At 42.4% G+C, this 14855-nt stretch overlaps 1 protein-coding gene and 1 long non-coding RNA gene across 2 annotated transcripts; one reads left to right on the forward strand and one right to left on the reverse strand.

Moving 5' to 3' along the window:
* The first annotated feature begins 1044 nt into the window (after nucleotides 1-1044).
* Nucleotides 1045-2749, forward strand: LOC115548948 (piggyBac transposable element-derived protein 4-like). The gene is made up of 2 exons (XM_030363909.1): nucleotides 1045-1187; nucleotides 1654-2749. Exons 1-2 carry the CDS (start codon nucleotides 1045-1047, stop codon nucleotides 2747-2749), a joined length of 1239 nt encoding a protein of 412 aa, XP_030219769.1.
* Nucleotides 2750-10412: 7663 nt separating this feature from the next.
* Nucleotides 10413-11587, reverse strand: LOC115549676 (uncharacterized). The gene is made up of 2 exons (XR_003977806.1): nucleotides 11382-11587; nucleotides 10413-10496 (listed from the first exon to the last, which is right to left on the reverse strand). It is a non-coding gene; the product is annotated as an uncharacterized LOC115549676 (long non-coding RNA).
* Between the last annotated feature and the right edge of the window lie 3268 nt (nucleotides 11588-14855).

Here is a 14855-nt window from a genome sequence, read left to right on the forward strand (position 1 = left end):
AAAATTGGACTTCCGCCACGGTAGGGGGCAGTGTGGTAAGGGAAGCTCAGGATCATGGCATCAGGGAATAGCCCAGGGGGTGTTGATAAAAACAGCTGTTTTGTAAATATCTATAGGTTGTGCACAAGGTGTGGGTATATATGTATTTAGTGTCATTAGGGATGTCCGATATTGGCTTTTTTGCCGATATCCGATATGCGATATTGTCCAACTCTAAATTTCCGATTCCGATATCAGCCGATACCGATGTCGATATTTGGGTTATTTTTCCTCAAACCTAATTTAGGTAACATTACATATTTCCTGTTGTGGAATTAACATGCTTAACCCATTCAGACCGGATCACGCATGTGTGCGTGTTTACCTTTAAGACCGGATCACGCATCAATGCGTATTTACCATTAATGCCGGCAAACGCGTCTGTGTCATTTGGAGCGGTGTCGTCTTTTCCGAGACACGTGGCCAATAATATGTACTGTGATTGGCTGAAATACTCTTTGGATGAGTGACAGAGATGATTAGGGATTTTTAACTGACTAATAAAATGCTCGAAATTAGCATACACGTGGAGAATGTTTTGGTTTGAAAATGTAAACACTGTGCGAGCGATCCGTCATGGCTGACTCAAGTGAAGGAAGCGATATTGACGAAGTCATCAATTCGGATCTTAATGAAATTAGGCAGGATGATTTTAATGAATTAAATGATATCCCAGATGATGTAGATGTACCAGCCGATCGCGTAGTTAGAGAGCAGTGGATCCAAGCGATGTTTCGAGAGGAAGAGGGGGAAATGCGCGAGTTCGTTGGCTTCCAAGAAGAATGGAAAACAAACAACTTCCACTCACGTGAGAAGATCCCGTATAATCGCAAACCAGGTGCCAAGATAGAAATTCCAGATGTTGTTACACCAATACAGGTATTCTCCCGTATTTTCACGGAAGAGTTGTGGATGCGACTTGTAACGGAAACAAATCTGTATGCGGATCAAACACGGAGCGCAACTCCATCAAACAGCAAGTGGGTACCCGTCACAGTTAAAGAAATGAAGACCTTCGTAGGACTGTGTCTTGCCATGGGCATCCTAAGACTGCCATCACGTAGAGATTTCTGGCGTCAGAAAAAGTGGCTTTTTCGAACGACCATCCCCCAAGCCATTTCAAGAGACAGATTCGACATCATCTGGAGGTAGGCTCGTAAATTGATATCAATGACAAGAATATTTTTTTTTATACTGATTGTGGAGATGACTAGCCAACTAGCTTTTTGTAATGATGATGGGAATGTCACATGATATGATTGCAACGATGATTGCAACGGTAATAATGATTTGTTGCTGATACTAATGCCAATAAATAAATGTCTAAAGGTGATGATTGATAATTGATGATTATGGATAGCAACAATAAAAATGTAATATAATGCAATAGACAATGCTAGCTTATGATGGATGACATTAATAATTATGTCTGATGATAGATAATAATACATAAAACATACATAAATACAAATGAAAATAATACCTCATGATGGATGACAGTAATAATTATGATGTTTGAACTGATAAAGTGTAATTATACAAACACATGACAATGAAAGCTCATGATGATAATAATGTGTAATTCACTGTCCGACTTGCTATGTGTATTTTCAGGTATCTCCACTTGCAAGACAACAAAAGCAATGATGTGAAGCAGTCCGACAAGCTTTGGAAAGTCAGATGGTACCTCGACTACCTGAAAGATCGATTCCAGGAATTGTATGAGGTGGATGGGTTCGTGAGTGTCGACGAAAGCATGGTGAAATTCAAGGGGAGACTCGCTTTCCGACAATATCTTCCTCTGAAACCTACCAAGTGGGGCATCAAGGTGTGGGTGATGGCTGAGAGCTCCACTGGGTATGTTTCAAACTTCCAAGTCTACACCGGACGTGAGGGAGGGAGTAGTGAAAAGGGCCTTGCACACCGCATAGTAATGGATCTGGCTGGACCATACTTCGGGTCCCAACTCTCCATTTTTATGGATAACTTTTACTCTGGGGTGCCGCTTTTTGAAGAGTTGAAGGCTCATGGTCTGAATGCGTGTGGCACTGTTCGATCCAACCGAAAGGGAATCCCCCCAAAACCGCCTGCCATGGAGAAGCATCGGTACCAAGTGTATCAGAAGGATGACCTGACCTTCTGTGCTTGGCAGGACACAAAGGTTGTTTTGGTCCTGTCAAACTACCATGAGCCCATGGCAGAAGGGTCTGTCAGGAGAAGACGGGGAGAAGACATCCAGAGAGAGGTCAGAGTGCCAGCGTGCGTCTCTGATTATCAGAAGCACATGAAGGGGGTCGATCTACTGGATCAGATGGTAAGCTACTATCAGTTCCAGCACCGGTCCAAGAAATGGTGGCGGAGGCTTTTTTTCTTTTTCCTATCAGTCAGCTGCTACAATTCTTTTATTGCTGCAAGGAGTGCTGGAGCCTACAAGGGTTGCTACAAAGAGTGGCAGGAGGACCTTGCACAGGAACTTGTCACCCCTGTGACAGCAAAGAGTGCTCCTCAGTGCGCTGCAGCACCTGTGACAGCCTCAGCCGAGCACGACTGTGAAAAGATCTTTGAGAAGAGGAAGATCTGCAGGGAATGTTCACTGTCTAAGAGTGGCACTGAGGCCCGTCCTGGTGCAACAGTGTATGGCTGCAGACAGTGCAATGTGCCACTGCACATTGAGTGCTTTGGAAAGCATTGCCGCAGCACTCGAAAGTAAATGTATGAGTTGTGTTTAGACTTGACTGTACCGTTCTGTTCATCTGTACACTCACGAAGTTCTGATTATATGGTTTCTGAAATGATTAGGTAAAGATTCAAGAAGAAGTAACCCTCTGTTTTGTTTTGTTCCATGTTCTGTGTTTCAGTGTCTATCACTTGTCACTTTGGTTCCTTAAAAGGATTAAATAAAATCTGATCTGTATTGATTTTCAAAATGTTTTTGATGTTTATTGATTTTTTAAAAATATGCAGTTGAAGTTTATGGCCAAGCAAGTCATTCAAGCTGACAGCCAAAGAATTAATCTCTCAATTGCCTTTTACCTCATGTTTTTATCTGCTATAGAGCCTGAGAAATTAAGGTTTTAGTAGGCGTTGACAAATTTTGAATATTGTTCTGAAAACCCTCAGGTTTTGAGAGGGGGTTTACAGAAAAGTTCTTAGGCATAAAAAGGCCTTTTTTAGCAGGCGTTTTAGGCTTAAATGGGTTAATGTTATTGTGATGCCCCACTGGATGCATTCTTGAATGCAACAAGGCTTTCCAAATGTTAACATTGTCTGTGCAAAATAAGAAAAATACTTCAACTTAATTTAAGGGAAAAGTGCCATGTTTATTTTTTTTTTCAATCAGCACTGCTCTACATGAGCAACAATAAAGATATGCAACATTAAGGTAGTGTGCAATAAGAACAAGGAAGGCACAAAGTTTCAGTCCAGACCTTCCAGAGTAGCAAACAAAGTCCTCCTTTAGTATCAGTCCAATGAACAGGAATAAAAGACTGGCCTTCATAACGGGCAATACAATCATTAAAATATACACTGGGCTCAATCTACCCTGCTCTTTCAATGAGTAACAACAACATGTGCAAATAAAAACAAGAAAGGCACTAAAAATAAAATAATAAATAATAGAAATAAAAAGAGCTTCAGTCCAGCCTAGTAAACATAACTCTCCTTTAAAGTGCAACAAATGAGGCTAAAAGACTGATGCTGACTCGCCTATAGGACTGGTCAAATTTTTTCCCATGTCCATATATGTGAGAGGTAGATTTTTCTGAATGAAAATAAGCATCTCAGCATTGTTGCAGTGTATGCGATTTCTCTTTTCGTCTATGACATGTGAGACGGCGCTGAATAGCCGCTCGCTGTCTACGCTGGTACAGGGCGCAGTGAGGTACTTGCGTGCAACTCGGGCAAGTGCAGGGAATCGAATCTGGGTGGAGCTCCAGTACTTGAAAGGGCAAGCTGTCTTGAGGATGGTGGCTTCTCCCAGGTATGCATGAACCTAAATAAGAAGTAAAAACAAAACAGAAAAGTCTACTTACTTTTCTTCAAAGCACGGACAGGCATATGTTAATTTGATTCACTTTATGAACATTTTCATGTGAAGCACTCAACAAATCTGCTGATTTGCTGAGTTTATTATTTACTCACCTGTGTAGCTGTTTCGCCTGTAGTTGCTTGTTTGGCGACATCATTCTCTGTGAGGATTTTTTGGTACATGTCCTGCAGGCTCCCAGTTCGGGCCCTCTTAGGTGGGGGGTCCTGGTCCTCCTGGCCTGGATCATCTGCACTGGCACCAGCAGCGTCTTCTCGTTGATCATTGCCAACACTGGCCATTTCATCCACAACTATCAGCAGCATATTCCGTGCTTCCTCCTTCTTATCCGGGTCGAAATAACGGTCTTTGTAGGGAGCATCAACCATGGTTGCAATTGCATAAAGAGGTTCAGTTTGCACACCATCAAAGCGTTTACTGACAGCTTCGAATAGAGCATGTTTGGCTGTTTGCACACCTTTGTCTGATTCATCCGTCTTGGCAAGCAGCCGTGTCAGGGACACCACACCAGGGATGACATCTGCAGCAGTGGCCTCTGCAGCGCTGATGTCCCTGGTTAGCTGCTCAAAGGGTTCCAGGAGGGTGATCATCTTCTCCATAATCCCCCAATGGCTTGCTGTCAATGTCGTGGGGAGTTCATAATCAGCAGCATATGCACTCAAAGCCCTCTTTTGTTCCACCAGGCTCTGCATCATATAATAGGTGGAATTCCACCTGGTGGACACGTCTTGTTGCAGCTTTTTCACGGGCATATTGAGTTCTTTTTGTATGTCTTCAAAACGACTGCACGCAAGTGGTGAGTGCTTGAAGTGTCCTACCACTCGCCTCCCAACAGCCAGGGCATCTGCAATACTGCGCTGAGACAGGGCACCTCCATTCACTGCGAGCTGTAAGGTATGTGCCATGCAGGGCAAACTTGGGACACCAAACTCCGCCGTAGCTTTAGCCATGTTCCGTGCGTTGTCTCTGACCACTACGTGCGCATTCTCCTTGGGGATTTTCCACGTCTCGAACATCCCTTCAAACGCAGATGCGATTGCTTCTGCCGTATGAGACCCGCGGCACTCTTGGGAGTGAAGCACAGCCTTTTTCAGCACAAAGTCTTTACCTAGCCATTGAGCAGTCAAGCTCAACATGCTAACCTGGCTAACGCTTGAAGACCAGATATCTGTTGTGAAGCTAATGGATACAGCATCAGCAATTAGCTTCTCGACGTGGCTGTAAACAGCGCTGTACAACTCGGGTAGGCAAACATCTGTTAAATACCTGCGGTTGGGCATGGCAAAGCGTGGCTCGAGGAACTCAACAAGTTTGGTGAATCCGGCGTCTTGTACGATTGAAAAGGGCTGGTTATCCAGTGCAATACACTCAATGATTTTCCGATTTATGGCTATTGCCCTGGGGTGGTCCTTGGCGTATTTCTGTTTTTTCTCTGTAAACTCTTTGAGCGTCAACTGAGTCCTTGTTTTCGGTGCCGCCGCCTGTCCCTTTTGCTTCTTCTCATTGCTTTGCTGCATAAATGCCGCGTAACTCTCTGAATGATTCAGCTTGAGGTGGTTGATTAAATTGGAAGTGTTGAAGGAAGCAATTTTGGTTCCGCCTCGCATAACTGATGCTTTGCAGTCATTGCAAATCGCAAGTTTAACGTCCGAAGGAGACACTTGAAAATAATTCCAAACCGCAGACATAGTGTTGAAACAGAGCGAGCAAGTTTGTAGCCATCCACGCTTGTTTGTTTGTAAGGTTCAAGACGCAGCTTGATGAGGTCATCATCTGTGCGCCGGTAAACGCTTCAGGAGCGCATAAGAACTATTTGGGTGTAACGCAAGCATTATTTTATCGGTTTTAAGGCACAAAAAATCCGATACCGATATTGACCGATATTACATTTTTATGCTGATATCGGGCCGATAATATCGGTGGGCCGATAATATCGGACATCCCTAAGTGTCATGCTTATTTTGTATTCACACAATGTACTTTCTGTTCAGTTATGTAGGATTGGTAGCTTTAGCTACAGAATGTTCCCCCAACTAATGGTTTGGCCAATATGGCCTTGATTGGTCCACTTCATTTCCCTATTTAAGGGCTTCCTCATTTGGTGTTTGGGGGCTGAAGGTGGTGCTGGCTTGACGGGAGGCCAGTACAAGAGACGTATGTTTTGGTTAGCCTATGTTATGCTATCTCAAGATACGCTTGCTGACTGAAGCAGTCATTTTCTTTTCTTTTGGAACGTTGCTTTATTTTTTTGTGAATGTTTTGGAGAAAATAAAACTTCACTTTTCTTTGTCCTGAGACGATTGCCCTCATTTTTGCCCACACTCTCAGAATCTGGTTGGCCGTATCCCAGATACGTGGGGCGACCACGCCGGTCCCTTTTGTTGGTTTACTCTAAAACTACAATGATGCCTTCGGGCCATGTAGACATTGCCTTCAGTGCATTGGTTCCTGTAAATTAACACAGACCTTCACAAGGAATACATTTTCGAATCTTCTTGGTAGCCTTTTTACCTAAAATTAGTAATAAGCATTCTGTAAGACAGTCATCTTTCAAACAATTAGGCATAACTGTGTTGACTGCCTTAGTTTGAATTGACAAAGGTTAGAAAACCCTACTCCAACCTCATTATTGTGACAGAGGTATGAAAACAAATGTGAAAACCAAAAAACTTAATTTATTACATACCTGTACTCTTCATCATAAGACCTGGAGAAGATTATTTTTGACTGTCTTCATTTACAGATGGCTCGTCTAAAAAAAGGAAAGGTCAATAAATCTTTGATAGACCATTGCAAATGTTATATTCTACAACATTGAACAAAGTCTTACAAATGATCAAAGCAGTAAAAGTGCACTACATACCCATTTGGTAGTCTGGATATTTTTATTTTTTTGGCCTCTTCTTCGGTAACTTCTCCTCTGAGCCACTCAATTCAGCAGTTGCAGTAAAATCATACTTCTCGCATTCATTCTTGTCATCTGAAAGTACATACAGCAATGGTAAAATGCATACAAATTAGTAAATCTTAATATACAACAGCAACTGGGTAAAAATGCAGGTTTGGCTATTATAAAATACTTGTTTCATTTTTTATATAAGCGGATATCATCTTGCATGCCAACAGTCAACAATAAACTGAGGCTATTGAATGACAATATTGTTCTTTTTATTGCATATGATATTATTCTGTGAGTAAGGGGCAGGACTAAATAAGCTTTTTGCTTCCTCCTGTTCCCTCTCAAATATATTGTTTTTTCTGGATGAGACTATTTAGTTATTTGTGCTTCTGACATTTTAATTTTTAATTTAATGGTTATTTGTTGTTGCTCGAGATTAAAAAACAGTATCCCCAAAATACACACACACGCAAAACTGACATAGCTGGGAATACACAGTAAATTGTCATATTAGGCTCACCTGTAACACATTAAACATACGGTCGGATGACCACACTTCTCCATATGCAGCTCTCTAGCTAACTTTCTCTACAGTCAGGACCACTAAGACCCCCCCCACGGGCTGCCCCTATGTGCCTGTATGTGGCATTCCCATAACTCCTGACAATTCTACAATTACTATGTCTTAATTCCTTTCATTCTGCATGTACATATTCAGTCACAGCATAACTTAAAATAAATCAAGAAGCAAAACCTCATAAAATATACAGGGGGTGTAGATGTTTCCCGGCACTGAACAATGAACCTTTTCCCATAATTCCCAATACTATAGCCTAACTTAACCTTCGGTCCTCCTCATTTTTTTGATTCAGATGGAAAATCAATGTTTATTCAATGTTTGCTTGCTGTCTGGGTAGATGCAGTGGGTAGGCTAATTTTGCTGACAGCAGGAATGTTTGCTGTTTCGACAGTAGATGCCAGTGCTGCAAGACACTACAAAAGGTGGTAGATGTGGTTGGATAAGTGCAATACAAAACATATGAAACAAAGCTGCTGAACTTAATTTTATTTTATGTAGGTTGAATGAATGAATCTATCCATTGTGGTAGAAAAATAACCGAGTTCTATCACTTCAACTAACTTAAAAGAACATGAGGAATCGGGGAGTCCGGATCAAGTATTGACAGACTTTGTTACCCGCAAACAAGCAACAACAAAGCCGAGTGAGGTTTGCCAAGACACTGCCGGGTCGTCCGATCCCGGTCTTTTTTATTCTTTCAAACTGAGTTGTGTTGCATATCATACGACCGCCCTCGGTACATGCTCAGAATTGCCTTATTGATAAGGACGGTCAGCCACACATTCCTTTAGGCATGTGGTCATCGCCTGCAGTCAATCTAAACAATGGGAGGATGTCAGTACGCCTTAGCCTCATACACTCTGGTGCCGTATGAGGCCCTCTTCTGAGTATAGAGGGGGTTTTATTGCTTTCCATCATTAATATATATACCTGATATATTGTTAGGTATTTTAAGCACATAAGCTTCCCCCACATAGCCACTAGGAAGCAGGATCGACCACACAAGCTGCATTACCCCACACAGCCACAAGGGAGCAGGATCAAACATAAAAGCTGTAATAACTACCCCTGCCACAGAATCCAGCATCTTTAAGACAGACGCGGAAGCCGCAGCTAAGACGCCACATAGGTCACGCCCACTTCACATAGACCACCCCTGCTTGGTCCATTTTCAGCGCCCGGAGCCAGAGGAGGTCAGAGAATCATAGGCAGACCAGCAGAGAGCCACGGGCCTAAGCCCAGGGCTCGAAGTAGCTCACGGTATTTCTCTCACACGTGTTGGATACCATAGGGTGTATGCACTAAGCTGTGTGACGTACTTCCTGTTTCAAATAATACAGCTCGGTTGCTTCCGGTCTGTGTGTTTATCGCGCTAGCCTGCTGACTTTAATACTGTAAACATGGATCAAGACCGCAAACATCTAAAAAATGGACCTTTTCAGAGGCAGGAGACAACCTACGCAGAGCACTGCTGTGTCCCCCACTGTACAGCGTCAGCAAAATTCAACGGGGTATTAAGTTTTCATGGCTTTCCGAGCCAAACTGACGTGAGGAGTCGATGGATTGTGAACATACGCCGGGATGCATATGTTATCACCACTCACTCCAAGGTCTGTAGCAGACACTTTAGTCCCGACAAGTTGATTGAGCCAACTACTCCTCAGGGTCGAAGGAGACTTGCAAAAGGTGCCGTAGCGACCCTTTTTGAGTGGAACCAGTATACAGTCGAAACCCCAAGGCGCGGCGTGTGGGAGAGAGTTGATCGGTTCGTCGAAACTGCCCCTCCTGAAGATGAAGTTGATCTCCTATTCAACGATCAAGACTACTGCTCTCTTTGAACCGACTGCCATGGATATGTCCGCATCCGCTGCTGAAAGCGTCTCAAATGAAGTACAGGAGCTGAGAAAGGAGCTACAGGAGTTACGTCTCCAGCGAGAGTTTGGACTGCAGCGGTTTGCTGGCTCCGACGCAGACATCCGAATTTACGCAAGGGAAGTCACTTTTTCACAGTCACATTTTTTGTATTAGTCTGTTATTAGCCTAGTCCCTACGTGACGGGGATATGTGTCAGTCAGGGACATTGTTGGTTAGAAAATAGCTTTACGTTACAGATTAATTTATAGTACTGTACCAAATTATTTCTTAATAGGTCTGTGAATGATTAATAGGACACAAGTAGTGGCATGTTGAGAGATGGTGTAATTGGAGTTGGGGATGTCCATGTCTTATCAGAATTTATATATGTGACCACACCAATAGTACAAAAACAAACAACATTTATAATACAGATTTGTGTAAAGACTTACAGAGACGTGTTTCCAGTTCAAGTCTACAAAAGTTTATTTTTAAATGGTTGAAAAAAGTCATGTTATTATTCTATGAGATGAAAATAGGAGCTGAAACAGATATATGGAAGAAATACAGGTCACCGTGCTACATAATATATATATATATATATATATATATATATATATATATATATATATATATATATATATATATATATACATACACACACACACACAATAAAATCTTAATCTTAGTAGTTACTGTTGACATTATTTTGGTAACAATGTATACTTTTGATGTACACTTCTAATTGAAAATTTTTATGCAATGTCTTTTGTGAATAGATTTGCCAGCTACAACCATCTGATAGCTTTTTGGTCTTTGATTGAGCCTTCTCTACAAGATGGTCCGTGTTTCCAGAGCCAAATCAGCTGTCCAGAAAAAAGAAGTGGTCGCACCTGCACGTGCATCAACAGTACTTTATAAGTAGTTACAGATGTAATTATACGTGATGCCATTTTATTTGTATTTGTTGTTTTTGAGCTATACTTTTTTTCTTTTCCTCTCAGAGACAGCTGCTCCAGCCCATAGATTAACTCTTTCTTTTTTCATCCCTTGGCTGCTGAATCACAAAGCTTGATCTAAGAGAAAAAGGTAAATCATTAGAAATATAACCTCAGCATCATGGGTGTAAAAAACAACTTGTTTCTTATGAAGGTAAGTAAAAGCGTCTTTGAGTGTCTAGGAAAAAGCGCTATATAAATTCAATGCATTATTATTATTATTACTTCAACGGTGCTAGAAAAAGCCTACCACCCTGAATGCTTACTATTATATTCTCTCCCTCTTAAAATAAAGATGTTTTTTTTTAAAGCGGACTCCAAGAATCACAATTATTCCAATGTACCTGTACTTCTGCTGTGCAAACGACAATAAATATCTTGTTTATTGGAAAGTTGTAGCCTTGTACTCATTACCTTGACTATATTAAATTGTTTGTGAAAAACAGGGAGACATGAAAAACATTCAAGTTGGTGGCCCTTGAGGACTACACTTAGCTACTGCTTAACCGAACAAACACCACTGAACAGGGATGAACACAGCTTCCTGCCTAGACTCAAACTGTGGTGCCTCGCTCTTCCCCATCGACCTGTAGCACAAGGCTCTCACGCTGACCTGCACTGTCAGCTTGTCTTTATTGGACACTGAATGAAATGACATATACAAATTCATTAAGCTTCAATTGTACTGGGTTACTCGCATCATCACATCTATAACATGTTACTACATGGAAAGAAACGTTAGGTAGCTAAGTAATGCTACTTTTATATACACAAAACCGTGGCTGTACTTAAACTATTATTACTCAACACAACAGGCAAACATCAAGGCTGATATAAAACACTCGTTAAGAAATCTTGTTGGCGTTTGCTGTTCCTGCATCGTAATACACGTTCGACAGTGACAGTTAACTGACAGATTAGACTTTGACAGTAGCTAGCGTCTGTTAGACGTCGTTTTCTTACCTTCGTAGCTGTGAATGTAGGTCGAAGCATACAGCCTAAACCCCTTCTCCAATCTGCTTGTCGGAGTTTTTGTTTCCCGACATAAACGATGCACATCTGTGATATTTATTGTCGGCAGCTCCTGTAAACACCGGGTGTAGAACGTTGCCATCTTGGAACCGGAAGCTGATGAGCTGTATTACGGCGAATCAGGAAGTGCTTGTGCAAGTAGCCTATTCCCTCCCTTTTGCTTCTTAGTTACCATACCGAAATACTTTAACAAATAAAGTGAGTTAAAAGCGACCTGTTTCGAACTACTTTCAACAAGAGCACGACAATATATAGGTTAATATAAAGGTAATGGTTAATTTCTCCCATACCATCATTATCTATCCGTCTGTATGTAAAGGTTGTGTTTATGTTCATGCATGATTATTACACATGATCCTTTTCAAAAAATTTACTGGGCAGGCGGAACGGATCGGGTAGTGACACTAGGTGCGTTTCCATTCCCCTGATTTCATGCGAACTATGAAGTATCGAATCAGTAAACGGTGATGGAAACGCCAAAATTCGCATAAAAATCCTCTAATTGGCAAAAAAAATTATCCGCTCGCTTGAGGTGGATTTTGAGAAATGCGAAAGAAAATTCACAGAATGGGAGATGAAACGCACTTTTCGAAACAGCTGTGACGTAGCGAACTTTGAACGGTGCCATGCCGTAATTCCGACGCCTCATTGTTCCGACGTCTCAATGTTCCGAAATATTTCCCATTAGATCGACATGTCACTATTCCGACGGTTCAATGTTCCGAAAACGAAACCCATTGGTCCGAAGGTCCGTTAGTCCGACTTTTCGAAAAGGAGGCGCATTAGGCCGACGGTTCAATATGCCGAATAGGAAAAAGTTTTATACCTCGCTCGCTCCCTCTCACCTCTCTCTCTCAATCTCACTCTCACTCTCTCTCTGTCTCCAAAATACAACCTAGGCCTACATATCACGTTCACGATGAATTTTGGAGGGCAAAAAGACAGCGCTTCACTTCATTTCGACACAGTGTTGCAGCACCATGGACAGAGAGCGGAGGTCTAATTCTCAACACGGGCACGAACACACACACACACACACACACACACACACACACACACACACACACACACACACACACACACACACACACAGAGTGAGAGTGAGAGAGGGAGCGAGCGAGGTATAAAACTCTTTTTCCTATTCGGCATATTGAACCGTCGGCCTAATGCGCCTCCTTTTTGAAAAGTCGGACTAACGGACCTTCGGACCAATGGGTTTCGTTTTCGGAACATTGAACCGTCGGAATAGTGGCATGTCGATCTAATGGGAAAAATTTCGGAACATTGAGACGTCGGAACAATGAGGCGTCGGAATTACGGGCAGGCCCCCTTTGAACACACAGGACTGAGTCTTTCCTATTTCCGCATAACGACCGGCCATAACATCCCTGCCAACATTAACTTTAACGTCATCACCCTATTGTGCTCTCAAACAACCAGGGTGCGATTTGCCGGTGGGGATGGTGGGGATTATCCCCCCCTCTGGTTTACACGTCCTACCCTCTGCTGAATTATTTTTATCCTCGGTGGGGATAAAAATGATCCCCCCCACCCAAAGTATTTTCACCATTACATCGTAATAATTAACAACCAAAATACACAGGGTCCGTCTTCATTTTGATTGTGCTGTGATTTTGATCTACCGGGAGCGAGTCAGAGGCGTCGCGCGTGAGCGCAGGCTGGATGACAACGGGATAATCTCTGCCGCCGCCGCTCTAAATCCATCAAACTGGCCATCTGATGAAGACGAGCGCATCCTCTACGGCGATGAAAAACTTCTCGCCATACACAAAACTCTTGCTGTTGAGGCCGCAACCAGTCCCATACTCCTGAAGGAGTTCGATGAGTTTAAATGTCACGGTGTCACAGGAGAGAGCATGCGCAAAGTTCTCACCGCTGTCTCCACGCTCCTAGTGTGCACAGCCGAGTGTGAAAGAGGTTTCAGCGCCATGAACCACATTCTTGCAGATGGCAGAAACAGAATGAATGTGTCCACACTGCACAATCTGCTTTTCATCTCTGTAAATGCACCAGATGTTGCTTCCTTCCCGGCCCGCAGATTTGCAGAGATGTGGTTGAAGCAGGGTCACCACACTGCTATCGATCCGCCAACAGGAAAGCAAAAAAAAGAGGCTGAAGTGCGTCATCAGAGCGGACTGTTTTCGTAGTCTGACCTATAGTCTACCCGATTAACCCATAAAATAAAATAAAAACGTCTTGACAGCACATTGTGGTATTTCATATTTTCTGTTGAACTGATATCGGGAAAAAATAGATATATTTTTTTATTTGGCACATTTAAAAACAATTTTAGCTATGAGAAAATATTTCTGCAAATGCAGTGGTTAAGTTCACGTTCAAAATAGGCCTACCGCCTACGTTATGAAGCCTAATTGTAAGGTTTAGATACACAAGGTCACAAGATCAACTGTTTTCATAAGTTTTCACACTGTTGTGTGGTTATTTTTCCTGAATAAAATGTCTCTCAAAATTATCCCCCCCTCTGGTTTTTTCACAAATCGCACCCTGCAAACAACGATACATTTTCGAGAAACGACGTATCTATTTTTAACGGTTTGTATATCCTTTAATTACGTACATCGAACAGATGGCCAATGTAAATACTAGATACATGTGGACCGACGAAAAGATAAGTAATAAAAACTATTCCTTGCTCTCATCCAAGAAAAGAACAACGTAATTCCACTATTTATCAGGACCTAAGAGATGATGTTACTAAAAGGATACGACAAGCCCTGGAATGTGTTGAGGAGTAAGTGGAAAGCTCTCAAACAACGATTGTTACGTATTTTAAGCACATAAGCTGCCCCCACATAGCCACTAGGAAGCAGGATCGAACACACAAGCTGCATTACCCTCACATAGCCGCTAGGAAGCAGGATCGAACACATAAGCTGCAATAACTACTCCAGCCACAGATGGCAGCACCTTTTGGATAGGTGAGAAAGGCGTAGCAAATACGTCACATAGGCTTGTTTGTACCCGTGGCTCGTGGCTCTCACACAATCGTTAATAATGTGGATCCTTCTCGGAGGATAGCCCTCCCATAGACCCATAGGGTTGCATTGGACTCTCTAAATCGACACCACTTCGACCTGGGCGGAACTTTACGTCCTACGTCACTCGCTATGGGTGTGCATGTGTGCGCGTAGCCGTCACTCGCGATGGGTGTGCATGTGAGAGGTTTTGGCTTTTAGTGTCAATGGGTTGGTAATAACGGTTCTGATGATTTTTCTGATGGAAAAGTGGTCTTTTATTTCCATAATCTTTGTTCAGTGAACGCATAAACCCGTTTGTTAGTTAGCAGTTAAACCAAACGCGATCTCTTTGTTTACAGTTACCAACGACCAACGTTTAAAGACTGATGATTGGGGGTTCGATTCC

This window comes from Gadus morhua, chromosome 8 (assembly GCF_902167405.1).
Source record: "Gadus morhua chromosome 8, gadMor3.0, whole genome shotgun sequence".
Classification (NCBI taxonomy): domain Eukaryota; kingdom Metazoa; phylum Chordata; class Actinopteri; order Gadiformes; family Gadidae; genus Gadus; species Gadus morhua.